We start from the raw sequence: 27,925 nt of genomic DNA, 5'->3' as shown, positions 1-27,925 counted from the left end.
ACTAATAAAAATAAATCCATCTTGTGCCAAATTGTTTGTGAATAATGTTGCATTTGTGTGTGTGTGTTATCAAGTTTCAAACATTAACAAAGGAATATGAGAAGATTTAAAAACCAGGGATATGAAAACAAAACATATAAGGTTTGTGACAGCTGTATGTTAACAGTGATTTAGTTTCCCACTTAAAATAATTAAACACATATTAAAAGACGAATGTAGCATCGCATCAGGAAGAGGCTTGTGGATGATTTGTCGGGTCTTCATTCAGGTGAAACTAACCCTGCTGCCCCGTCGGCGTCAGCATCCCAAAACTCAGAGTTTTCTGAGGAGAAAACCAGATTAATTACAACATAATCAACACTTTCTAATCCATTCTAATATAGCCCAGTTAAGTATCTTGGCTGCACTTTTATTACTGTAAATCTCTTCAGTGTTGTCTTTCATGGAAAAGATTGTGGACTTAGTTGTAAAAATGATTACACAAAGCATGTCCCTCTCTGCTGTGCTTCAGCTCTGTGCCTTCCCTGTTCATTCACACATAAGTGTGCACACTGAGTGCATTAAAGTGACAGTTCAGAGTTCTCCTCCTTTCAGGAATAACTAATGAATTTTTAGATATTTGTAAAAGTGTTAGTAATACCCAGTACTGTGATATAATGTAGGGAATGTGTCAGTTTTATTTTTGCTAAGCCTGCCTTCGTCCCATAGAGCCCCATGCAATTTGAATTGAGTGCTGCTCAGCATAAGCCAATAGCGTTGAATGAACAGCGCAACATAATAATAATTCTAATGTTTTTTTTAGCTCAGTTGGTTAGCTAGAGGTGCACGTTCACAAACAAAGGGCTGAAATAAGTAGAGGGACTATAAGGTGCAATGCACTTGTCAACCTCTAGGTGGTGCATTATTAGAAAATAACTCTAAATTATTGCTTTAAAGAACCAAAGGAACCTAGCCTAGCGAACTAGGAATTTTTGCTTTGCAAAATTTGGTCTAGGAATGCTCTCTGCGGTCCTTAGCAGCATTCTGGCGAGCCAATCACAGCTCTTTACCATGGTTTCAAAGCAATAAGAGCACTGTGATTGGTCCACAATGTTGGGCTAGGTACAGCACTCTATCTGGTTTGTGGGCCAATCAAGGCGCTCTATTGGTTTGGTGGGCAGGATGATGCGATGGAGTGGAACAAGATGAAGAAAGTTCGTTTGAAACAGCTTTTACATCAATTTTGGACTATTTGGACTTGGGCTTTGTTAGAATCAGGAACAGATAGATGTATTTAAGTCCTTTATTTAGGAAAAATGATTTATTTTTGCCTTCTTCAACAGCGAACTGCCTCGTTTACCAACATCCATGAGTACATCACGTTGTTGCCTATAATAAGCTGAGATTCTTTGTACTCTTGTAAAAGTCAGACAACAAAACAAACTGGTTAAAGTTCTACAAACGCGATTAGTTGCATAAACCAAATGAGGACAGACAAAGAAAAGCAACGAGCTTCTATGGAAAGACTAAACGTCCAAACAGGAAGTCAGTGCGTGTAAATTGTGGGGTTTTTTTCAGGAGTTTTGATGTTTGGAAGTAGAACTGTATGTCAAAGTGTCAGTGGAGGTTGTACTACAGAATTTTCGTAAATGGGAATGTGGTTTTTTTTATCTTGCCGCTGTGTTTTGCCCTTGTTCTGTTTCCTTGCACCAGTGTTTTCCAACTGCACCACAAGACACAAACGTGTGTATTTAAAGGAAGTGGCAGAAATGAGAAGTTTTTTTTCTGAAATTTTTTTAATTTTTTGAGCTGATTGTTGTTTTTAAATCAACTCACATCACAGATCGAAATCACGGGTTGAGTTTGTTTGTTGTTACCACTGTTGCTAATCAATGTAGGTCAGAAACACTGGATGGAAGTGATGCAAGCATGTACATCAGTCAAGGCTGCGCAAACAACCCTGTAACCATCAACCTGAGCATAAACACTCAAACACACACCAGTTCATCAACACGGAACAAACCTGGAGACGTTAGTTGATCCTGGACCAAGCTGTACACGTAGACTCCTTCCTCTGGACCCAACACAACACAGAGCTCCTCTTCTAATAGGGAGAACAGCTGCGCTCCATTTAAAATCCCAAGGCAGCTGACGGGTCTATCAGAAGGATTGGGAACAAGAAAGTTAAAAGTGGACCGCTCAGTGTAAAACGTTGGGTTATTCTTTTTTTTTTTTTTTTTTTTGACTGTGCTGACCTGGGAGAAGTTAGTGACCTAAAATTTTACTTTACATGGTTTTTAAATATTCTGCTCATAAAACATACGTTTTAATCAGAATCACATAAAAATGAAATAAATTACAAAATTTGTATTAAAAGTTTTTAAACAACTGCTCAACTGTAAATAAACTGCTGCATCTTGTGAGGCTGCTGTGTCCAACACTTACCCCTCTATGAGGTTCTTGGACCTAAGCCATGCCGTCACCTCAGCAGGTGAGGACTTGTAGGTCAGGGTGGACGAGGTGGCAACTACCTCCCAATCAGCGGAGCTTTTATCTTTAGTTAGCCACTGCAGAAGCTCATTGTTCATATTCTGGTCTGTGCAAACAAAGAAAAACAGAAAAATCACAGTGAGTCAATGCATCATTTTTTACTAGATTTCCATTATTTCTCAAACCGGCAGTGTTGTTTTTGTCCGGCATCTTTGTTTTAGTCTTAAGTCTTGAGGATGAAAATGCGTTTGTTTTAGTTTTAGTTGACTAAAATTCAAAAAAGGTTTTAGCCAACAAAGATTTTTGTTTTTAATCTGGTCAGGATGCCTCCTGGACGCCTCCCCGGGGAGGTGTTTCGGGCATGTCCTGCCGGCAGAAGGCCCCCAGGTCGACCCAGGACACGTTGGAGAGGTTACATCTCCAATCTGGTCCGGGAACGCCTTGGGGTCCTGCCGGAGGAGCTGGTGGACAAGGCCGGGGAGAGGACGGCCTGGAGCTCCCTAATTGGGATGCTGCCCCCGCGACCCGGACCCGGATAAGCGGAGGAAGACGAAGACGAAGACGAAGAAAATAATAATAATTAAACAGAGTATTATTCTTTAACAAAAGAATTTATTGGTCAAACGTGTACTCTGAGCTAGTGGAGTGAGGTTCATACCAACATCATTTACTTCATGGCTATGGGACACAATCTTAGCTGCCCCAGGCTGTGTCCAGTAAAACAATAATCCCTAGACTGGTATAATTTTTTGTTTACTATACTGTATATGATTTATTGATGCAGATCTGTGCATCATTCTGAAAGATTTTCACAAAAGAAATGTACGATTTTCGTTCTTTAGCAGAATGGACTATTAGGGAGCATACAGAGTATTCTAGGCAAGGCAAGGCAGTTTTATTTAAATGGCACATTTCATACACAGAAGCAATTCAATGTACTTTTCATTAGCGAGAATAGAAGAACATTCAAATCAACATGACAGAAAAAACAATAAAAAAATGTAAAAGAAACAAAGTTTAAGTTAAAGGTTGAACAGTTAGTGCAAGGATCTCATAGCCCTGTCGAGTGTACATACAGGGAGGAGACCTGACACGTATTCTGGCCCCATGCCACTGAGCGATTTATAAACTAGTAGAAGCACTTTGGAATTGATTCTGTAGTTTACTGGTAACCAGTGTAGAGACTTGGGAACAGGAGTGATGTGTTCAGTTCTGTTGGTTCTCTTGAAGCAGCATTACAAGTAAGCTGCAGTTTTTTCACAGCTTTTTTGGGAAGACCAGTCAAAAGACCATTGCGATAGTCCAGCCTGCTGTAGATGAACGCATGAATGAGTTTCTCTAGGTCTTGTCCGGACATGAGACCTCTGAGTAGTGCTAGTTGATGAAGATGATAAAACGCTGATCTAGTTATAAATTTGAAGGTTGAATATGGACCACTGACACTGATGAACACTGGGGACCTCTGGTGTTCAGAGGTGATATTGCAATAACAGGACTAATTGTCCCGCCGTTGGGATGTTGGTTCACTGCTGATTCGTTCCAGCACCATGTTTTGAGACAAATCGTACAGGATAAGAACTACTTTCTACTAATACGTTTATTTTACAAAAGCATTTCTCGTTAGAACATCTTCTGCGCTCAAAATCAGCTGCTTGACTTGTCAAGAACGCCATTTTACACAGTCTAAACCTTGCCTTGCTGAGCAGGCTTTTTAGTGAAATGGTGCCCTCCAGTGGTTGTTATGTGTAAACAAAAACACATTGTTGTGAGCGACAGAATAAAAATTTGATTGTTTACCTTTTAAAATATAGCTTTTAAAGGATAAACGGTACATTCATTCTGCACATCTCTGAATGCCACGTGGAGTTGTTTTCTTAAAAACATAGCTTTTTATTAAAATGTTCCATATTCTAACTTAATGTGATCAGTGAAGCTCAGGTCTGAAAAAATTATGACACCAAGCTTTCTAACCTGGGTCTTTGTCTTTCTATCTCTGGACCCACATTGAGCTATCCTTCTTATTTCCAAAGACAATAACTTCAGTCTTGTCTTTGTTTAACTGGAGGAAGTTTGACTGCATCCAGTCATTGACTTGCTCCAAACAAACACTGACAAAGTGAGTCTAGGGGACCACAGTCACTAGGTGATGGAGCTAGGTAGATCTGGGTTTCACCTGCATAACTATGATAGGTAATGTTATTGTTCATGACCTGACCCGGCGGGGCATGTAGAGATTGAAGCGCAGTGGTCCAAGAATTGAGCCTTGGGGTATCCCACATGTCATGGTGATCTGCTTTTATTTGTGACTACCAATATAACCTCTGTCTTCAAGATAAGATTGGAACCCACTATGGACTGAAAGTCCCACCCAGTTTATGAGCCTATCAAGAGGATGTTGTGGTCTACAGTATCAAAATCTCCACTGAGATCGAGCATCATCAGGATAGGTGTTTTGCCTGAATCTGTATTTAGATGAATATCATTTAATACTTTAATGAGTGCAGTCTCAGTGCTGTGGTGTTGTCTAAAGCCTGACCGAAAACTATCTAGCAGGTTGTTTGTCTCCAAAAAAAAACAAACAATTCAGCTGGATCATAACAGCTTTTTCAATACTTTTTCAAATAAAAGCGAGATTAGAAATTGGTCTGTTATTCATCACTGGGGGATCTAATTTCCTTTTCTTAAGAATAGGTTTGACAGCAGCAGTTTTCAGTGATTTAGGAAAAATACCTGACATTAAGAAACAGTTGACAACTTGCAGTACATGAGCTTTAAAGCAGCTAAAAACATTTTTGAAGAAGTTAGTTGGCAGGTTGTCCAGACAGCAGGTAGATGAATTGAAGGTTTTTACTGTCCTCCAGTGTTTTAGCGCTAATCACACTACGCAATATTTAAAGAGCAAGTCACCCCTACCAAAGTATTACTCCACTCCCACTTCCTGTTTGAAAAATACAACAAATGCTGTTGCCTAGCAGACCGAGAGGGTGGAGCCGCTAACAAATACACACACACACACACAGGCTCACAATGACATTGTGATGCCATATAGTACCAGCTAACTTTCTAAGGTACCTCTTAAGCCTGGTTTATGCTTCTCCGTCAGCTCCGCAAGGGACAGACACGCACGGATTGAGAGAAGCGTTTTGCTCTTTTACTTCTCCGTCTCCTGGGGAGTGTTGCAAAGCAATTGCCCGGCAGGACAACAGAGGGCGTAGCGCTGTTCTGTGATATCCTGTCGTGTATCGGTCCAAGATCGTGTGTTTATATTGTGTTTTTTGTGTGTATAAGAGACTTTTAACACAAACATATTTGTCTCTCATTCTCCCACCGCTTCATGCGCTCCCCACCTCTAAACCCACATTTCCTGTCATTTCCGTCCACAAATAAAATGCTTGCTGCGCATCTTTTCACTCCTCCAGTCACGGGAGGATGAAACGTTCATATTTTTAGAGTTTTTTCGCGAGGTATTCTTCAAGCTGCTCCGTGTCTGCCGCTAGTTATCCTCGGCTCTCTTTGCAATGGCGGCGCTGTAAACAACAGCGGCGTCCTGACCAATCACAAGCTTGCGTCATCCGTCTCGTTCGACGGATGTTTAAAAAAGTGGGCTCGACTCCGTACGTACTTGCGTGCCCTACGCAAGGACGGATAATGGCGTTGCGTGTCTCCGCACTGACGCAGACGGAGAAGCATAAATCAGGCTTTAGCCAATAGCGATGGCAGATTTAAATTCAAATGCAGTGCAGCGTTTTTACCTGACAACGGCACAACACTGACAGTTTTAGGCAGAAAATTAAAATCTTAACTAGCACAATAATAATAATAATAATAATAATAATAATAATAATAATAATTATTATTATTATTATTATTATTATAGTAATTATTATTATTATTATTATCCATCCATCTGTGGCAAGTGAGGTTGTCAGTTGGCCTTTTTTTTTTACTGTTGGCACAGCTGTACAGTTTTGGGATGATTGACTCGGGGCCAATCAGGGAGCGCTAAGAGTGTTTAAAAGTTGCTTGCGCTGTGTGACACGAGAATCGTTTGTCCTGAGTTTGTTGAGGAGACCGGGTTTGGCCCCTTGGAGGAGTGGGGGCGTGATGTGCTGCTCATGGTGCAGTGTAGGTGGGTGTTTCCGGGTTTTCTTTATTTGGGCGATGTGACGGTATTTAATGTTTAATGTTGGGCTTTGCAGGTTTTAAAGAAGTATCTGTTCTCCCCATTTGGGGGTGAGGAGTTGAGAGGCACGGCGTCAGCGTGGTACGTGTTTGTTGCTCTCATGCATGTTTCCACCTTTTAGCATTCTGATGTTTGTTTTGTGTTGCAGGAGAGAACTTATGGCGCGGTATGGGGGCCAAAATTAAGACTACTGCCCAGCAGCAGGAGGCTGTATAAATTCTGAAGCAAACTACTGATCTGATTAATGATAAGCTGGCGCCGGGAACGGAGAGGTTGGCGCTGCTTACTGAGAAATAGCACCTTTACCGGCGTTACTACAAGATACACTAGGGACTAGCAGCCCTCGGCTGGTCATTGACTGGTCACACACTCCCTCTGCTGTCTACTAGCATGGATAGGCTAGCGTTAGCCTGGATGGGCTGGTGTTAGCATTGGAGAGGCTAGCCATTAGCGTGCCTAGGCTGGCCACTAGCTGGATTTCCTACCCCCTTGACGGACCATTAGCATGAATAGGCTGGTGTTAGCATCGAAGAGGCTAGCCATTAGCATGCCTAGGCATGGCCGACTAGTGACTCTCCGAGACATATTGGCTTGCCTCTCCGATGCTAATGCCAGCCTATCCATGCTTAAAGTCCTTCAAGGGGGTAGGAAAGACGACACAGTTGTTTCTGTCTTTCCCTTCATTTTATTGAACAATAAATATTTTTGTGCTTACCTTGACCCCCCTCTTCTAACGTGATCTGAGGTTGTGGCTTCGTAGCTGCTGGATCGGCCCTGTCTGTGCTCAATTCGGTGTTCGAGTGGCTCTTAGCTCGAGAGGTAGGAGCTATGTCCTGTAGTGAAAAATCTTAAATAAATCCAAACTGTGGTGGAATGGCACTAAAAGCCCCGTAGGAGAGATGTGTCAGTGTTTTTGTACCTTTGATTCAGCTGGAAGTGCCTGGTTGTCTCCTCGTGGGACATTCCCAGCAGGCAGAGGCTCCAGAATATTATAGGGAACATATCCTACTTGGGCTTTTTGACTCCGACATTTCCACCAACGCTTTGATGATTCAAGCACCTAACAAATTGATGTCAAACACTTTAAACACTTTAAAGACAAATCTGTCGGCCGTGATCCCGAGTGTGAACTGTACCTCTAGTGTTTCTCCTTGTCGCACGGAGAGTTCACTGTTGTTTCGGGCCACAAAGGCATACCTGCAGCTGCAAAATGTCCCCTCTTTGCGTGGGAGCCTGTTTCTGAAACAACATTTCAACCTAACTGATCGTAAATGGATTTTTGCATTTTCCATTCCTGATGAGATAGAGTATTTGTGTCCTAGACCACATGCAGCTGTGATCACAAGTTTAGAAAATGACTCAAGCGTCGGTTTGCACAAAGTTTGCTGCTTCAGCATTTCTATTTATTTTCGTCTCATTTAAAAAAAATACTGAAGTTTTCTTGATGATTTGCTCTGTGAGTTACTTTGGTTTAACGTCTGCAGTCTTACACGTTATCTGTGTCGTTCCCCTGGTTCTCAGCTTGGGTTTGTTCCTGCAGACTTGGCGTCTGCCTGCTTTCCCTGACAGCATCCTCTCTGAGCTGTGACTGGACCGGATCTTCCAGGACTTGGCCTGATAAGTCACAGGCTGGAGGCTTCCACCCGTTCAGGAAAACAGGTGAGTACGGAGGGGCGGATTTACTGAGAGGGAGTAGACACGGGCATCATTAGTTCATGTATCATAATGAAAATGAAGTTTAACATACTCTGTAACACAGACCAGGATGTCCAGTTGGTTCCAAATGATCTCCACAGCTCCTTTTCCTCTTCGTTCAGATGCTCCTGGAGCAGGGAAACTGCTCCTCTGGTCATGGCTGGACTGACCACTGATGCTCCTAATGTCGGCCCTCCGTTTGTTTTCGCCATCTGGTTGAAAAACCACGTCATACGGGTTTAATGATGTCACATGGCTTTAAAGATCTTTTTTTTAATCACCTGTTTCAGAGGCACAAAGATGTGGTGCAGCAGCTCTGGTGCATCCGGCTGTTTGAGGGAAAACTTGAGACGGTCCTGAACAAAACACCTATCAGCCATTTTTACATTCATGTGGAGATGTTTTGTCTCAGAGTTTTTCTGATTAATTACCAGCAAACAGATGGAGTACTTGACTTTCTGAAAGATGCCTACAAATTGTTCTTCTGGAGGAAGAGTGGCTTTTGTGGTCAACAGGTCACCTGCTGAGAAAGCAGCACATTAACGGTTACCAACAAACAGCCTAACAAACTGAATAATCAGCGTTTTGTTCACTGAAAATTTAAATCCCATGTACTTTATGTGTAAAGTCTAACAAGATGTAACAAGATGGTGCCTGTGCTTGGCTTAGCCGCAGTCACCGGCCACTTTTTCAAACTTTTCTCCAACCTCCTCTTTTCCACCTTGCTCCTGTCTGCAATCCTCCTCAGTAGTGTCCCTGCTACCATCTCCTATGATCGCCAGACTCTTTTGTCCTTCCGTTCGTTCATGATTGCCCAAGATGCACCGAGGACGTACCTTCAAGTTTGTTTATGAGTGGCGCACCGGCCGGGAGCCAACCGACGATTCTAACCAGGGCGCATCCAGCGATGTTTATCCGGTCCCGGGAAAACGTCGGAGGAAAAGAGGTAAATGAGCAGGAATCCAGGTGAGAATAAGACTTCTCTTAAAGCGTGGTTTATCTAGTAAACATCAGCGTGATCTTCTAGCTTCTTTTCCTTTGTTTGGTGACCTGAGCGCCACATCCACATTCCCGCCAGGCCGCGTTGCGGCGAGGTTTCTCCGTCCAAGTTTTTAATGTTGGTTTATCCTCATTCCTCAGTGGTTTCTCCTCATGTTCCCTCCATAAGTGGTTTTTATAAACACCATGGATCTAACCCTGCTAATTTACGTCCACTAACTTCAGCTGTTTCTGTAGTTTCTGATTCCTCCACCTCACTCAGCATAGCATAGCATAGCATAGCATAGTTTATTTATATAGCACATTTAAAATGCAGCATGGGAGCTGCCCAAAGTGCTGCACAGGCTAAAACAAAACACACCCATTACAAGGAGCTAAAACTAAGGATAAAATCTCAATTAAAAGCAGAGAAAACATGAATAATAAGAACACATTAAAACAATGACACAATAAAACACTAAAACGAGTCACTGTCTAAAAGCCAAAGTGTAAAAGTGGGTCTTTAAACGAGATTTAAAAACCGCCAGAGATGGAGCCTGCCGAACTCCAATGGGCAATGAGTTCCATAGCTTTGGGGCAGCATGGACAAATGCTCGTTCACCCCGCGATTTGAGCCTCATCCGCGGCGTGTGCAGCAGCAATAGGTCAGCCGACCTCAACGAGCGGGTGGGCACATATGGAGTGAGAAGGGCAGAGAGGTAGGAAGGTGCCAGGTCACTGAGCGCTTTAAAAACAAAAGTCAGTAACTTAAACTGCACTCTGAAAATGACAGGGAGCCAGTGAAGATGTGCCAGGACAGGTGTAATGTGGCTACGTCGGTGTGTACCCGTCAAGAACCTGGCAGCAGCATTCTGAACAACCTGCAGCCGATTCAGGGCAGAGTCCGGAACACCAACGAGGAGGGCGTTTGCATAGTCCAGGCGAGAGGTAATGAATGCATGAATGACTGACTCCAAATGCCTCCGTTTCAGGATTCGTCTGAGGTGAGTAAGGCGGCGAAGCTGATAAAAACACGACCTCACTACAGAGTTTATCTGTGGGGCCATTGTGAGTCCAGCATCCAGCTTGACCCCGAGACTCGTCACACACTGTTTGGGGTTAAGGGTTAAAAGGTCACAAACAGGGTGAGAGCCATGGTGGTTGCGGGGGTCAAAAACAATAAACTCAGACTTCTTTTCATTCAGTTTTAAGAAGTTGGATGCCAGCCAGCCCTTCACGTCATCCATACATGCAGCCAATTTCGAGCCCGCATTTTTCTCGTCCATTTCCACGTATAGCTGACAGTCATCTGCGTAGATGTGGTAGCTCAGGCCATGCTGATTCAGGATATTGCCCAGAGGCAGAAGGTAGATTGAAAACAGCAATGGCCCAAGAACGGAACCTTGCGGCACCCCCCAAGGCAGTGGAAGACTGGAGGATGCACAGTCACCAATCTGTACAGAGATGGTACGGTTTGATAGGTAGGAGCGGAACCATTTAAGCGCCACCCCCGTCACCCCAACCCAAGACCCAAGCCGATTCAGTAAAATTTGGTGATCGACCGTATCAAAAGCCGCTGAAAGGTCCAGCTGGAGCAGCAGTACCCTAGACCCAGAGTCAGATGCCACCAGAATGTCATTTAGCACCCTAATCAAAGCAGACTCTGTGCTATGGTTTGGTCTAAAAGCTGACTGAAATACATCCAGCAACGAGTTGCTATTCATATGGGCAGAGATCTGGCCATGCACAATTTTCTCAAGGACCTTCGAGAGAAACGGGACTTTCGATATCGGGCGAAAGTTCTCATAAGTGGAGGGATCCAAACCAGGTTTTTTCAATATCGGCTGAACAACCGCATCTTTAAAAACCTTAGGGAACACTCCAGTGCTGAGGCTAATGTTAAAAATGTTCATGAGTGCCGGGCTCAGCGCAGACACCGAGTCACGTACCAATTTAGCTGGGAGGCAGTCCACCGAAGAGCCAGCTGGCTTCATGGAGCTAATCAGTTTCATCAAGTCAGCAAGCTGAACTGGAGCAAAGTCTGAGAAGGCAGGTGGATCCGGCGGTTCCACATGGATAGTGTGTATTTGAGGCTGGAGGCTAAGCCTAATACCAAGGATCTTGTTGAGGAAAAAGCTCTGTAGCTCTGTGCATAAAGCAACAGTGGGATTTAGACCATCAGACTCATTTAACAGTAGCAGGGAGTTAACTGTGCTGTACAGCCTGGACTGGTCTCCATGATGCTGTGAAATGATAGCAGAAAAATAGTTATTACGAGCAGATCTAACTGCTCTCTGGTAGTGTGAAAGTGCATCAACCAGGAGCAGCCGAGAGCATGACAGTCTGTCTCTCCTCCACCTCCGTTCCAGCACCCTACACTGTCGCCTGAGGCTACGGGTGTAATCATTCAGCCAAGGGTAAGATGTTGTCTGTTTCCGCCTCGGTCTCAGAGGGGCAACAGCGTCCAGAGCAGCAGAGCAGGTCACACTGAACCGATGCAGAAGGCCATCTACATCCATGCAGGTAACCGACAAGGGCGGAGCGAGGGCATCAGTGTCCAAAACCGACAGAAAGTTGGAAGTCGTACTCGGAGATAAGCGCCTGGAGTAACGAGCAGACCGTCGCCGGGCTGGAGGAAGGAGACGTGAGATGCTGAACGTGATCACAGCATGGTCGGAAAATGCCACAGGATCCACAGATAAATCATGCACATCCAGTCCAAAAGATAAAACCAAATCCAGGGTGTGAGAAGCCGCATGTGTGGGGACATTTACCAATTGCTGTAGTCCAAATGAGTCTAAAACATTCATAAAATCCCTCACCAGTGGTTTCAGAGGGCAGCAGACGTGGATATTAAAATCACCCAAAATAATCCCCTGTTCATATTTTGGGAGCATATCAGCTAAAAGGTTGGAGAAATCATTTATAAAATCCTTATTGTATCTAGGTGGCCTGTAGCACAGTAAAACGAGGATGGGAGGAGAGAAGCCCAGCTCTAATACTGAGACTTCAAAACTGGTTGGAGCCATCAGCCCAGCAAGAGGTTTAAGTGGGAGATTTGAACAGTACAGGGACAGCAAGCCCCCCCACGGCCAGAGAGTCTCGGTTCATTAACAACATTACAGTCAGGAGGACAGAGTTCGACCAAGGAGGCCATCTCACCTGGCAGAGCCCACGTCTCCGTCATGCAGAACAGGCTCACAGCGTTATCCGTGTAAAAATCCTTTAGGATAGCTGTCTTGTTCCCCAGCGAGCGGACGTTCAGTAGAGCAATCCGAAGCTGCAGCAGGGAGCTGGATGGAAGCCGATCCGAGGTTCGCCAAAACCCCGACCTCACGGGATAGAGGAGATTTCCCGGATTTACTCCACCAGTGCGCTGCGCTTGCTGGGAGCTCCCGCGCGCACGGGCCAGCCTTTGGCGCTGCAGAACCCGGATGGATCCAGGCGAGAAATCACAGAGGGGTACGTCCTGGAAGAAACGACCATCGCTGTTATCTCGCCGAAAAGCCCTTATCCTAACCCGGACGCCACCACGTTTTCCACGCCGTCTCCGCCGCCTCGGGTTACGCCCCACTCGGTCCGGGACAGCCAGCAGGAACGCCGGGACCTTGTCAAACAGGTGACCAAACGTCAGCCTGAACTCAGCATCATGTAGCCCGAGTCCAGGGCTCAACCGAAGATCAAGAAGGGTGAGTCGATCATATTTAAAAATTGGATCACAAAAAGCTAAAAAGTGACTCAAAAACAATGCTAAAACCACAATTACAAGCAACAGACGGCGAGCCGCAACAGTCGGCGCCATCACGAAGCCACCAGTCAGTAGAACTATAATAGAAGTAGAACTGTTTGGCAGACAGCATGGCTCTATTAAATACCCGCTCTGTTAACAATAAGTCCTTCCTGCTCAATGATCTAATTCTCTCTAAAAACCTGGATTTTCTGTTTCTGACTGAAGTTTGGCAGCAAACATCTGATTATTCTGGTCTGATTGAACTCTGCCCGAGTGGTTATTCTTTTCTTAGCCAGCCCTGGGGTTCTGGTCGTGGTGGAGGCCTAGCTGTTGTTTTCAGAGACCATCTTCCATGTAGCTCTACAACCTCTGGTCACGTTGCTTCCTTTGAACTGCAGCTGATTAAAGTCGGGCATAAGGACCCGTTCTACTGTGCTGTGGTCTATCGTCCACCTGGTCCAAACATTTCTTTCCTTCAGGAGTTTAGTGACTTTCTATCCTCCACTGTGAAGCTGTCCAGACTGGTGATTGTTGGTGACTTTAACATCCACGTTGATGATCCCTCTGATCACTTTGCCATGAATTTCTCCAGCCTTATGGACACCTTCAGCTTTACCCAGCGTGTGTGTGTGTGTGTGCGTGTGCGCGTGTGTGCGCGTGTGCGTCTTCTCGATCCCCAGTGAGTCGTGGAGGATGGCTGCTTATACTGAGCCAGGATTCTCTGGAAGTTTCTTCCTGTTAAAAGGGAGTTTTCCTCTCCACTGTCGCTGCGTGCTTGCTTAGTATGAGGATTGCTGTAATTGATGCGATTTTCTGGGTTCCTTATATAGAAAACATTATTTCTGATTGGCTTAATGAACTGTGAATTGGAATGTTTATTATGTGAAGTGCCTTGAGATGACTCTTGTCGTTATTTGGCGCTATATAAATAAACTTGAATTGAAAAAACTTGAATTGAATGTTTCTGGCCCCACACATGCACCAGGGGGCACATTCTGGACCTTGTTTTTACCCTGAGTCTAAATGCTGACAGTGTTTATCCTGAGGACGTTTATATTTCAGATCACCATTGCATTTTCTTTAACTTGTCAGTTTCTGTGTCCCCACCTCCTGCTCGCCGTCTGGTTAGTTCTCGTTTTCTTAATGAGAGCACAGCTAGCAATTTTTCTGCTGCTTTTGATCCACCCTGTTCTTCTGATAATGACCCAGATTCCTTAACTTCTCAGTTCAACGAGCACTGCCTCTCCATTCTGGACATCTGTCCTGTCAGAACCAGATCAGTTCCTGCAGTGAACCCTACTCCTTGGTTTAATGACAGCCTTCACAGCCTGAAGTGCCAATGCAGAAAAATTGAGTGTTTGTGGAAGAAAACCCATCTCTACGTCCACCTGCTGCACTGTAATGTGATGGAGGAGCTATTCCACCGAAGGTTATTTACCCTCTCTCCTCAGGAAGAACTAATCTGCATGAGACTGCCTCAAGGTCATGCATTTGCTTCTAAACTGTTTCCTTTCCAGCTCAAGATAAGAATGAAGAAAATAACTCTTTCTTTTAATAAATCAAAGAACTCTATTTTTAATAAAGTTAATCAAACAAAGTGTTAGGCAATAATGAGATGTGACCAATCTGTGAAATCAAAATATTAATTACTTGATATTATAATCCTATAGAATATAATAAGTAATATACCTTTAAATATTTCCACTAGAGACTGATCACATGTAAGGTAAAGTCACATGACACATTACTTTTACTGATCCAATCAGAATCTTCTGTCATGTGGGGCAAGAGTCTAACCCAGGACATGCAGAATCAGAGTCAGAGTCGGGTTGTTTGAAAAAATAATAATTTATTGACAAAACGATGAACTAAGAGCGCACTGGAAAACCAGCGGGTGCAGAAATGGGAAGCAGCGTCTAGAGGGGAGAGGAACAGTGGTTCTGGAGAGGGAGCGAGAGGTGGAGGAGATCGGGTCGGCACTTGGAGGAGGGTGAACCAGGAGACGAACCAGAGAATAGTCCAAAACGGCGTTGGGAAAAATCCTGATGGCAATCCAGACCTGAGGTGAGTAAATCATCCGGCATCGAGTCATGTCCACCTTCCTCCTTATGAACCGGCCCGCTGATCAGCTGATTAGAAACAGCTGTTGCTCCCTCTCCTGAAACCAAGCACTCAGAGATCGTGAGAAGATGAGAAGAGTACTCACCCCGGCTCATGACAGTATCCCCCCCCCCCCCCCCCCCCCCAACGGACGCCCCCTGGCGTCCCAGCCGAGGCAGACTCGAACTCCCGGATGAGGGATGGGTCCTCAGTGAACGAACGCGGCACCCATGACCGCTCTTCGGGACCGTAGCCCTCCCAGTCGACAAGGTACTGGACTCCTCTGCCCCGACGACAAGAGTCTAGGATCTTGTTGACCGTGTAGACCAGACCACCCTTGTATAGTCGAGCAGGAGGAGGAGGAGCTGGAACAGGACAGAGAGGACTGGAGACCACAGGCTTGACCAGCGACACATGAAAAACCGGACGCACACGCAGAGAGAGGGGAAGGTCCAGACGAACCGTAGTGGGAGAGGGTACGTCCAAAACCTTGAAGGGGCCAACAAAACGAGGAGATAACTTGCGGGATGAAGCCTTTAAAGGGATGTCCTTAGAAGAAAGCCAGACCCTCTGTCCAGGTGTGTAAACCGGAGCCAGACGCCGCCGGCGGTCTGCCAACTGTTTATTCCTGAAAGCCGTTCGGTCCAGTGCTGCCCTGGTGGAGGCCCAGGCGCGCCTGGCACCGCGGAGGAATTGAGGTACGGAGGAAACAGAGGTTTGCTGGGGAAAAAGTGAAGGTTGGTATCTGAGAGACGACTCAAAAGGTGACTGACCTATGGCGGAGGATATATGGCTATTGTGCGCATATTCAACCCAAGGAAGGTGAGTACTCCAGGAGGATGGATGAGACGAGCAGGCACAGCGCAGCATGTCACCCAGCTCCTGGTTCATCCGCTCACACAGTCTATTGGTCTGGGGGTGATGTCCCGAGGTGAGAGCCACCTTAGCTCCTAGGGCCTCCGCAAATTCCTTCCACACCCTGGAGACAAATTGCGGACCACAGTCGGACAGGATTTCCTCTGGGATGCCATGGAGATGGAGGACGTGCTTTACCAGGAGCTGCGCTGTGTCTGCGGAGGAGGGAAGAGATTTGAGTGGGACCAGGTGACAAGCTTTAGAAAATTGGTCGACAATGGTGAGAATCGTGGTGAAACCGTTAGAACTAGGCAGACCACATATGAAGTCCAAGGCTATGTGAGACCAGGGGCGAGATGGAGTGGGTAGTGGATGGAGAAGACCGGCTGGGAGGCGATGGTCACCCTTTTGTTGTGAGCAGGTATGACAGCCTGAAATATAGCTCTTGGTGTCTTTGAAGATGGAGGGCCACCAGAAGGTCCATCTTATCAGTGCCACGGTTCGACCTACTCCTGGATGTAAGGAAGATTTGCCAGTGTGTGCCCAGTGTATTACCTTACTCCGCATGGACTGAGGTACAAACAGCTTCCCCGGAGGACCGTGGTTGGGACCAGGGTCCCTCCTTTGAGCCTCCAAAACCTGGTCTCTGATCTCCCATGTAACACTTCCGAGGATACAGTCAGGAGGTAGATTGTAGCAGGCTCTGCTTCCTGATCAGGAGCGTATTGTCTGGACAGGGCGCCTGGCTTGGTGTTCTTGGAACCGGGGCGATAAGAGATCTAGAAGTCGAATCGTGAGAAGAAAAGAGACCAATGGTACTGGCGTGGATTTAATTGTTTGGCTTCTTTAAGATAAACCAAGTTCTTGTGGTCGGTCCAGATGATGAATGGGTTCTCCGCCCCCTCCAACCAATGCCTCCATTCCTCAATTGCAAGTTTTACCGCCAGTAATTCACGATCACCCACATCGTAGCGACTTTCAGCTGGGGTAAGGCGCCGCGAGAAGAAGGCACATGGGTGGAGGCGTTGATCCTTGTCCGATACTTGAGATAACACAGCACCCACTCCTGTGTCTGAAGCAACCACTTCCAGCGTGAATTGTCGCTGAGGGTCCGGACGGTGCAGGATGGGGGTGTTGGAGAACTTCTCCTTCAGAGTTTGGAAAGCAGATTCGGCTTTTGAGGACCATACAAAAGGCTTATTTACTGAGGTGAGACTGGTAAGTGGGGCTGCAGTCTGACTATAGTTTCTTATAAATCTACGATAAAAATGAGCAAAGCCCAAAAACCTCTGAAGTTGTTTTCTGGTCGATGGAGTGGGCCATTCCTTTAATGCTTTGACCTTCTCTGGATCTGCCTTCAAACGCCCGCTCTCAATGACGTAACCTAAAAATTTAACTGTGGTGACATGAAACTCGCATTTCTCAGCTTTAACATGAAGTCTGTTTTCGAGGAGACACTGAAGTACAACTCTCACATGTTGGGTGTGCTCTTTCATGGTCTTTGAGAAGATCAAAATGTCATCCAGATAAACTGTAACAAACTTGTTAATAAAATCACCCAGAACCGAGTTCACTAGAGATTGAAATACAGCGGGAGCATTTGTTAATCCGAATGGCATTACCAGGTATTCGAAATGTTCGAATGGAGTCTTGAATGCAGTCTTCCACTCGTCCCCCTCCCTCACCCTCACCAGGTGGTAGGCGTTCCTGAGATCGAGCCGGCTGAAAATGGCTGCGTCCTGGATAGGTTCAAAAGTGGAGGAAAGTAGAGGCAGTGGATATTTATTCCAAATGGTGATCTGGTTCAAACCTCTATAGTCTATGCAGGGTCTCAGCGTTCCTTCCTTCTTGGGCACAAAAAAGGTAGGTTCGCATGAGTTTTTGACAATTAAAATTGCGCCCACATTTTCTAAGGTAATACATCTCTTTTAACAACGGTAGTTTCTGCATCAGCCGTCTCCCACCTCCCCCTGCGCAGCAGCCGCAAACTCACTGATGCGCCTGCAGCCTTTCCTGCTGCTCTAAACATTAAAATAATTATTTCATTTCCTGTTCCTCACTTCTGATTACCTTCAATGGTGTCTGTTTGTTGCAACCACCAGGTACAAAAACTAACTTGTTTTTATTTGACTATTTTTCTGTCCTGTCTGTTTATTATCTTCCTGCATCTCCTCTCAGTCCTAAAGAAATACTGCTACCTGGGTTCATATATATTCACCTTATGAGTTACCTTTGAACTGCAGTTCTACCGACCACAAAAACAGCGGAGTGCCGCTGCTCGCCGGCCGACTACAACGGGACCGTTTTTGCTGCGGAGTTCGTGCCGGAGCGGAGCGGAGATAGTGGAATCTTGGGGGTGTGTCACCTGAGAACAAAACAGGTGAAGAGCCTCGCTCCGCAGCAGCGAAACGCATCAGGCTCAAATAACAGACAGAAAAGATTAAAGGAAATGAGCCGACATGAACCATTGCGTGTTTAATTTGTTTTTGAGGTGGTGACACCTGATTTGGCGGTGCTCAGGACGCAGATGTCTGGAGCGCGTCAACGATCAGAGCTTTGAATGTGCAAACTGGTTAAGATTAGGATGGGGGTGAGGGGAAGGTTAAATTGAAAATGTCCGTTTTACCACCGGTGTCAGTACCGACGCTCTGGCACAGTGCGTCGCCTCCACCTCCCGACGCAGGGGCTGTCTTTTCCGAGGACTGCATCTTGTCAGTCATTATCACATGACAGCGACTAGTCGATGACAGGCCTAAAAAGTCACTACAGAGCCGTGAAGTCGACTAGTTGACTAGTTGACTAGTTCATACAACCCCTAGTGGGCTCCCCCTTTTGACAGAGCGGGGCAATTGCTTCGAAAATGTCCAGACATTCCACAGTACAAGCACAGACCTGACCTGATCCGATGCTCTCTCTCCTCCTGAGAAAGACGAGTTCTCCCCATCTGCATAGGTTCCTCTGCTGATGGTGAGTCCATTTGTACCCGCCCTCTGGCTCCTAACGCTCTCTCATGCGAAGAGGGAACCATGGGCGTCGACTCACGTCTTCTCAGCTCACGGTGCCATTTGTCAATGGAAGTTGCCAGCCGAATGAGCTCCTCCAGAAAAGTGGGTTCATGGCATAAAGCCAGCTGGTCTTGAACTCGGTCATTTAGGGCCTCGGTAAATGCTCCGATGAGGGCGTCCTCATTCCAAGTGGTCCGAGCTGCTAGGATCCTGAATTCCACAGCCAAGTCCGCCACCGATCTCCTGCCTTGTGATAGATGCCATAATTTCTTTCTAATGTCAGATACAGACTCAAAACTCTCAAAAGTCATTTTAAAATCAGACAAAAAATCACAGAAAGGACCATCCAAAAAAGAGTCATTATGGCTTTTTGCCTCCGCCCAACGTAGGGCTCTTCCTCTCAATAATCATACTATGTAGGAGATTTTAGAAGAGTCTGAGGAAAAAGCTGTAGGGCAACGTTGGAATGCTAGTTGGCACTGTAATAAAAAACTGTGGCATTCCTCGAACTCACCATCGAAAGTGACGGATGGCGGGGATGGAGCAACACGGAAGTGGGTCTCGTTCCAGGACCTTGCTGCTTCCGGTCCAGGACTACCGGCGGCAACCTGACCTGCTGCTGAAGGTTCCGCTGAAGGGGGTGGCTGATGTGTGTGGGACAAGGTTTCTTGAATCTGCCGAACCATATTTTCTAAGTGCTGATAACGTTGGTTAGCTGCTGTAAGTTGTTCCATAAGTAAAGGGAGAGTTTGTTCCTGCTGAGATAAGTGGTGTGAGATGTTTGAGAGAACTGATTCCGCGGGGTTAGTGTTTTGGCCGGATGATTCTGTCATCTGACAGACATGACATCTTCCAGATCTGACGGAGGCGTGGTTTTGTTGGTGCTTGGTAAAGCTGTCCTTTTTGTGATTCGACCGTAAATCAAAACATCCAAGTTATAAAACTATGCCCACGTCATCTTTAACGCCAGTTCAAAGCATTCTAGAGAAGTTGTCGGAGTGGCCAATCCGTAACTTTCCTCTTCAGCCGAAAGAACCTAACAACAAGCTGGATAAAATCTGTTGCATGTTCCACCTGCTGCAACGGTTCCTTTCAGAATAAAAGCTGAATCATCACGACCCCTTTTTGGGTCTCGCTAGATGCCAATAAAATGTCATGACCCGGAAGTATCTCAAGACTGGTCTGGTCGGCAACCGCTGCTTTTCCTACCGGCTTCGGTTCCAGAGAAGGTCAAGCTGGACCTCGACATTCCTGATCTAACAGGGACTTCCGCAAAGGGTACGTAGCCCAGCAGAATGGCGTCTCAATGTGTGTTATAAATCTCCAAACAAAAGCTTAGCGCGAAACCTCATCTTCTCTCCCATCAGAACTAATCATTTCTCCTGATTTGCTGGTTCTGAACAACATTCCACACTACACCATTCTCTGTCTCACTTCACCTTAGTTACACCACACATTTAGTGTTTAAAGTTAGTCTAGTTTTAATTTGTTTAGTAATAAATCTTTAAACTTTGAAAACTTGACTCTCTTTGTCTCTAAGTTAATACAAAGTTGTTATATAATCCCTGAAATAAAAAGTTCTGTCATGGTCTGTGTCTGCGTCTCCCTCATGTGTCTCCTTGTGTTCTTCATCCCTCTCTAGGTTCTCCTTATGTGTCTCGTAGCGTCCTCATGTGTCCTTGTTTACATCTTCCTCATGTGTCCCCTGATCTGCAGCCCCTCTAGATTTTCCCCTTCCCCAGGTATCCCCCCAGGTCCTGTATTCCCGTGGTCTCCCTTAGTCACACCTCTGTAGTTTTTCTTTCTGTAGTTTTTTTCCTATAGGTTCAGCTTTTCTGTTATTAGTCTCTTTTAGTGTGTTTCTTTCCCCACCGGTTCTTTAGTTCTCCTTCCTCCTTATGTTATTAGTTATTTATCTTGCTCTTGTCTTTAGGTTTTGTCTTTATTCTTAGGTCATGTTATTTTCCTCTCCCTGATTAGTTAATTGTTTTCACTAGGTTTCTCTTTCCACACACCTGCAGCTCATCTCCTTCTCATCCTGCCCCAGTGTATTTAACCCTGTTGTGTTGTTGGTTCATTGTTTGTGTCAGCTTCGTCTCGTCCCCCTCTCTAGCTTTTGGAATCTCTAGGTCTCTTGTGTTGTTGGAATCTCTAGGTTTAGTTACTAGGATTTTTGGATTTTGTTTTTTGGCGCCCTGCATTCTCTGGATTTACTCCTTAATAAAGGATTTTTACATTTCTTCCACCTCCTGCCTCGTTTATCTGGTTCTACATCTTGGGTCTTAACCTCTCTACAAAACCACCTTGTGACAAGTTCCAATCTTCTGGTTTAAGTTATCCACAGATCCTTAAGATTGATTTCATATTTCCCATGGAATCTCACATTTTATGGTTCATTAAATAATATGTAAATTTAATCATTACAGCACCTAAAGGATCTTCTGACATCCTTTAACTCTGCAGTCAGAGACACGAGGGTTTCCTATTTCTCCAACCTGGTGTCCCAGAGCAAAGGGAACCCCAAGGTGCTGTTTAACACCATCAGCAGCATCGTCTCTCCTGCCTCTCCTACAGCCTCCATCCACTCTGTTGCAGACTGTGAGAACTTTCTGTCTTTCTTTGTGGACAAAGTCAATAAGGTTAGATCTAGCATCTCTCCTTCAGCGTTATCGCTGCCTCTCCCGACTCCAACCAGGCCCATCATCCTAGATAGCTTTGCTCCTGTTTCTTTGCCTGAGTTAACCAAACTAGTTAACTCTATGAAGACCTCTGCATGCCCCCCCCCCCCCCCCCCCCCCCCGACATCTTACCCTCATCTTTGTTTAAAAGTGCTTTTCAGTCCATCCGTCCCAGCGTGCGCTCTATAATTAATGCTTCTCTGGTTTCTGGTCAGGTCCCTGCTTACTTAAGAACGCTGTAATCCACCCGCTTCTTAAAAAACCGAGTCTCGACCCCTCTCTCCATAGCAGCTTCAGACCCATCTCTAAACTTCCGTTCATCTCCAAGATCTTGGAAATGGTTGTGGCTAAACAACTCACAGCTGCTCTTGAAGAACATAACATCTATGATAGCTTCCAGTCAGGTTTTCCTAGAGCTCATTCTACTGAAACAGCTCTTCTTAGGGTCTCTAATGACCTTCTGACTCACAGTGATGCAGGGGACTGTTCTGCTCTGGTCCTGCTGGACCTGACAGCAGCCTTTGACACTGTTGACCATCACCTGCTACTGGAGAGGCTGAGAGACTGGGTAGGCCTTTCAGGATCTGCTCTGGAGTGGTTCTCCTCTTATCTTTCTGAGCGCTCCTTTTCTGTGGCCGTCTCCAAGTTTAGGTCCTCCACCACCTCTCTTACCCATGGTGTCTTCATCTTCTCACGCTTAGACTGCTGTAACTCTCTTTTCACGTGTCTGAGCAGAACCTCCCTGAACCGACTACAGGTGGTTCAGAATGCCTGTGCTCGGTTTCTGACCAAGTCCTCCAAACACACCCACATCACCCCGCTTCTCCTCCAGCTTCACTGGCTGCCAGTCAACTTCAGCGTTCATTTCAAGATCCTGGTTCTGGTCTATAGGGCCTTACATGGACAAGCACCATCTTACATTGGTGATCTTCTTAGTCCCTACACCCCCAGCAGGTCCCTGAGGTCCAGTGATCAAAGCCTACTGGTTGTGCAGCACCAGGCTAAAGACCAAAGGTGACAGATCATTTGCTGCTGTGGCCCCCAGACTCTGGAACTCTCTCCCCCTGAGCCACTTGTTCAAGCTGGCTTTTGTATGACCTTCTTCACCACTCTCTCTTTATTCTGCTCTCCCCACCTATTCAACCTTCCTCAGGATCCACTGATTTCCCTCTTTCCTAGTCACTCTCTCTTTCTTAACATTTTTTAATCACAATTGTCTATTTTTTGCTAATTTTAAATATATTTTTAACCATTTTCTAAATTCTTTTTTAATATTTTTACATGTTTTGTTTTTTGTGAAGCGCCTCGTGATTTTTATCTTGAGAGGCACTATAGAAATGATATTTTCTTCTTCTTCTTCTATTGCAATCTAATTGATAATCTCTAAAAGTACAACATTTGAGAAAAAATATACAAAAAATTAGAAATGTAACAAAATAAATGTAACCAGATTAATGTTTCTTTTTTTTCCACTTTTTTTACAGTTTGAAATCTTTAATTTAAAAGAATACTAATGTAACATCCAGAAAGGATCAATTTGACCTACGTATATATTGACCTACATCAGGAGTGGGGAACCCTGGTCCCCGAGGGCCGGTGTCCTGCATGTCTTCTTCTTCTTCTTCTTCTTCTTCTTCTTCTTCTTCTTCTTCTTCTTCTTCTTCTTCTTCTTCTTCTTCTTCTTCTTCTTCTTCGTGTTTATTGGCAGGTGGCATCTAACTTCTAGGTGCATTTCCACCACCTACTGTGTTGGAGTGTGAGTCGGAGGAAGTCCTTCATGTCTTTGCTCCAACACTTTTGATTTAGTGGTTGATTCACCTGTTCTGCAGCTCATCAAGCTCTGCAGAAGCTTGTTAATCACCTGCTGATTGAAATCAGGTGGGATGATGCAGGGTTGAAACTAAAATATGCTGGATAGCGGCCCTCGATGGACCAGGGTTCCCCACCCCTGACCTACATAGTGATCGGTCATCTACAGAAATAATTCCACTATCTAGGTGGATTTTCTATTGTATCTTCTTCTTTTTTTAACCGTGTCCTGTCTGGCTGTGAAGCAAACAGAGTTGATGTCTGAATGCTGGTGACAAGCCTTACAGATTTACTCTCAGGTGGAGCATCAAAACGTCTGCGCCTGATACTCAAAACTTTATTGTTATTGAATGCTTTGTAATTCCGACCAGACACAGAGTCAGAAGTGAAAGAGAAAGGAAGAGACAAAAGGTGGTAGTGGTGGTGTGTGTGTGTGTGTGTGTGTGTGTGTGTGGGGGGGGGGGGGGTCCAAATCTGGACTGTGTTTAACCATTTTAACCTTTTGATGCACACTACAGTGGACAGGTACTCAAAACTGTTATTTATTTATTTATTTTTGCTATTAAGCACAGCTGTTGAAGACTTTATTGCATTTGAGCTCCTCCATTTGGACTTCAGTAAGTCAAGCCAACATATTTATGTTCAGAATGCACGCTGTCCACTGAGGTGGACATGTAATAAATTACTTGTAAATTATTAAATGTTACAAAACATATTTGTTGAAATTTGTTTCATTCACACCTAAAGATGAATGAAAATTTTATTTTTAAAAATCATGGTTGAAGATTTCATAATTCATGCATCAAATGGTTAATGATTCGACACTTGGAGCAAATTTGAGTCCCAATCTTTTTGAAACACTGAACTTAAAAATGTCCTCTTTCCTCAAACTTCAAACCCTTTTTTGTCTTGTTATTTTTTCACCATCACAACTAGAAATGCATGCAACCTACATGATAAATCCAGTAAAACATTGGAGAGTTCAATAAGAAAACCAGAACAGGTCATGAGAGAACAACCCAAAGTGCACTCCAGGACTGCCTGCAGGAACAATGCTGAAACAAAGATGCAGCAAAATTCTCTGAATTGCCTGAGGCTTTTTTTTTTTTTGGGCTGTGTGCCTCCTGGCTTGTCTCCTGTGAGAAATGGTGGAACTTTTGTGTCTTTTCTGCAGCCGACAAGAAGCTAGCAATCAACAGCCATCTACAGAAACTCATTTTAATAAATTTCGGTCCGTTTTATGCTCACCAGCTCGGATATTAAAACATCAAACCAATTTGGAAAAGTTTTCCTGCAAAGAGGATCAGAATCTGAAAATGACATAATTTACCTAAACTTTATTTGTGTTTTTTTTTTTAACCGTCACATGTTAGTGAATTGATGTGTTGTAAAATTGACTCTCACCGCATTGGTTTGTATTTTTCTTGCTTTTCCTGTCACCCCTCTTTTTCCTTTGGTTGAGAACGGTCTGGGCCTCAGACGCCTGATGCAGGCGTAACATGAACTTCTGCAGATCTTCAATGCAGTGGTTTAAGATGTCCTACAAGGATATTTCCCATCAACAGACATTTAAATAAGTAACCTCCATGAAGCAAGCATCTAACCTTTTCACAACTTCATTTTGTAATTCTTATTTTTTGTATCTGTTCACAAATTTAAAAAAAAAAAGTTGATGTAAGTAATATAAGTGCTTACAATTTCTCTGTTTATGTCCTCCTGAGATCTGTCAGTGGGCTCCCCGCTGGTGCCGTGATCTGAGCCAAACACAATCACACCCATTAAAGCATAGATATGAGATACACTAATCTGTAAGGAGATAAATAAATAAAAACAAATTGAAACCAGTAGTTTTAGCTATAAGTCACCATTTCCAGGGTCTGTGTTGACCGTCTGCCCAGCAGGGATCATAGCTCGGACACCTGAATCATCTCTGGAGCTCCCTTGATCATGTGATGCAGACATCCCTCAGATCTGGATGCAAACTGAATTTTTTATGTGCACAAAGACAGAAAGAAGACACCTATGATTCGGTAACTTATTGAAACTAACATTTAATTGTTTTGCCTTTGTTTTTTTTAAAAAAGTCTGTTGTAAAGGTTATTACAGGAGCTCTTTCAGGTTTGCAGCCCTCTGCTTTGGAGTTGGGATCATTCAGACCATGATGATTACTGCTGTCTGAACCCTTTCATGTACAACTGATACATTTAATAATTTATTAACTTTTAGGTATGAAAAATAAAATTTACTGTCTAGTTTAAAACATTGGTTTTATGAAAAAAATATCTTGTGATATACAATAAAAGTTGACTTTTCCATACCTAGCCAGCGGGTGGCGATGTTTGGATTAAAAGGTCCACTATGAAAGTGACCCCCCCCCCCCCCTCCCCCCCCAAAAAACCCAGCTGTTGAACAATATAAACAGAAGGGTCAAAATGACACAAATCTCTGAAATCTCAGGGTTACTCATTCATGTGTTGTTTTATAGACTTTAATACCAACAGCAGTTTTGCATCTCATGATTCATTTGGCAGAAAAAGTGAGAAATTAGGTTCAGTGAAAAAAGCAACGTTTTGTTGCTGCTGGTGATGTTTGTTCTAGTAAATAATCCATCTTATCAGTAACAGGTGTAATGAATAAAAAGGATCCATTTTCACCATCGAATTGACACAGTAACCTTTCATGCACGCCAGAGCTGCAGAATCAAGGTTACGCCGGCTGGAGGATCCAGACGCACAAATCAACCTTTTGCTCACTTATATTTCTTCAACGCAGACATAAATAAACTGCCAAGGTCTCCCACAAAAGCCCTTTCCTCCCTTATCTCAGACTGCTGGATACCTCACTCTGAATTAAAAGTGAACTTTTACAACTCACAAGTTAAATAAGCATATGTGATTTAAGCACAGCTTATTCAAACATTTGATTTAAACATCTTGTTCATTCATCATGAATGTGTTGCGACAAAATTTCGTACTATATGCACAAACGGTGGTAAAATGGCGTCAAAAAGAAAAACAAACCTGCCCTAAATGGACAAAAATGTCCCAAATGAAGCCTGAGGGTTAAGACTATTTCTCCAAACAGAAGCTATGAGATTTTTCATGATTTTCACACATAAACATACTTAAAACGGCCAAAATATCAACAAAAAAAGGTATATTTTACACTGACAAGACTGTGATCTCTGAGCTAATTTGGGTGGTGACCTTTCCCTTTTAGGGAAAAAGCCCCAAAGCCTAACAAGACAAGGGTCAAAAGATCAAGTTTCTTCTTTTCATTTTCACTCATCTGTGTACAAGAGAGTATTTTGTTCATGCATAGCCTTGAAATATTTTGGGGGGAAAGGTTTTGCTTTGAATGAGGCTTTGCATGATCTACTTCATGCCAAATCATTCAGGATTTGATTAAAGATTTCCTAATTATTTTAATTTTACATACAAATCAGTAAATCATGTGATTTGTACCAAATGCAGTTAATATTGTGCTTTTTTTTTGTATATTTATAAAATAAAATGTCATTTGAAAGATTCTGACTACATGAGTGACTGTTTAATGTACCGCTGACAGAAATGTTCACCCCAAAGCTCCATGATGCTGCTTTCCAAAAATCTGTATTGTGTTTTTAGGTGTGCTCAAATGCAGACAAATGTCACAAACAATAGAGACGAAAGAGGAAACACCTCTTTCAACAGGTGCCGTGTACATCATCAACACACCCATTAAAATTGAGACAGAAACTGTATTAGACAAACAGAAAGGCCAGCTCATTAAACTGTAACTTTTACCGTCAAAATTCCTGTTTTTCTTTTCAGCGACATAGAAATCGACTCTGAAAGAACTTTTCAGGCTGAATTACATTTTTATGAAATGCAAATTCACAAATCCCTTTTGAAAAGCTAATAATAAAGGAAAGAATAGGAGTTGCAAAATGAAACTGTGAAGTGATGCATTTCATTTCTCTTTCTTTTTCTAATGCTCACAATAAAACACTAAACGTGCGTTTTTTTCCTTTTAATCAGAATTCATCTCTTTACCTGCTGATGTTGTTTGAGACACCGACCTCCAGCGAACTCCAACCTGCTCTGAGTTCAACTGTTTATAGCAGGACGTCCTGCCCTCTTATGTGTCAAAACGGGAAAAACAAGTTTTCTCCTGCTGTCAGTCTGTGCTGCTTTTACTCTCTCTCTCTCTCTCTCTCTCTCTCTCTCTCTCTCTCTCTCTCTCTCTCTCACTCACACACACACACACACACACACACCTTTGAGGTTTTCTTAATGTTATTGACAGTTCCTTCTACCTTGTGAGAGGCTTAGGTGTCATCTGCCTATGACCCTTCCAATTTATTGAGACCTAAATCCAAGGAAGCTGAGTATTGATGATTTAAACAAACACATTTTGCTCTGAGGAGACAAATGTACAGGTT

General features: G+C 44.2%; 1 protein-coding gene across 4 annotated transcripts; it reads right to left on the bottom strand.

The window, feature by feature from the left end:
- Window positions 1-94: 94 nt before the first annotated feature.
- Window positions 95-27,644, bottom strand: eps8l1a (EPS8 signaling adaptor L1a). 4 transcript variants are annotated; one of them, XM_070542045.1, is made up of 15 exons: window positions 27,537-27,644; window positions 25,368-25,484; window positions 25,198-25,256; window positions 24,907-25,042; window positions 17,633-17,749; window positions 8,779-8,870; window positions 8,629-8,703; window positions 8,414-8,559; window positions 8,143-8,334; window positions 7,789-7,891; window positions 7,572-7,712; window positions 7,368-7,485; window positions 2,425-2,575; window positions 2,003-2,136; window positions 95-322 (listed from the first exon to the last, which is right to left on the bottom strand). In XM_070542045.1, the coding sequence occupies exons 2-15, from the start codon at window positions 25,462-25,464 to the stop codon at window positions 261-263; spliced, it is 1,623 nt and encodes a 540-aa protein (XP_070398146.1). In that variant the 5' UTR covers window positions 25,465-25,484; window positions 27,537-27,644; the 3' UTR covers window positions 95-260. The 4 variants fall into 4 exon arrangements, with proteins under 4 accessions (XP_070398146.1, XP_070398147.1, XP_015801353.3 ...); XM_070542046.1 differs by having other exon boundaries at window positions 7,789-7,885; XM_015945867.3 differs by lacking the exon at window positions 17,633-17,749.
- Between the last annotated feature and the right edge of the window lie 281 nt (window positions 27,645-27,925).

The sequence above is a fragment of the Nothobranchius furzeri genome, chromosome 12 (genome assembly GCF_043380555.1).
Source record: "Nothobranchius furzeri strain GRZ-AD chromosome 12, NfurGRZ-RIMD1, whole genome shotgun sequence".
Classification (NCBI taxonomy): Eukaryota; Metazoa; Chordata; class Actinopteri; order Cyprinodontiformes; family Nothobranchiidae; genus Nothobranchius; species Nothobranchius furzeri.
This window is presented reverse-complemented; position numbering and strand designations above follow the sequence as displayed.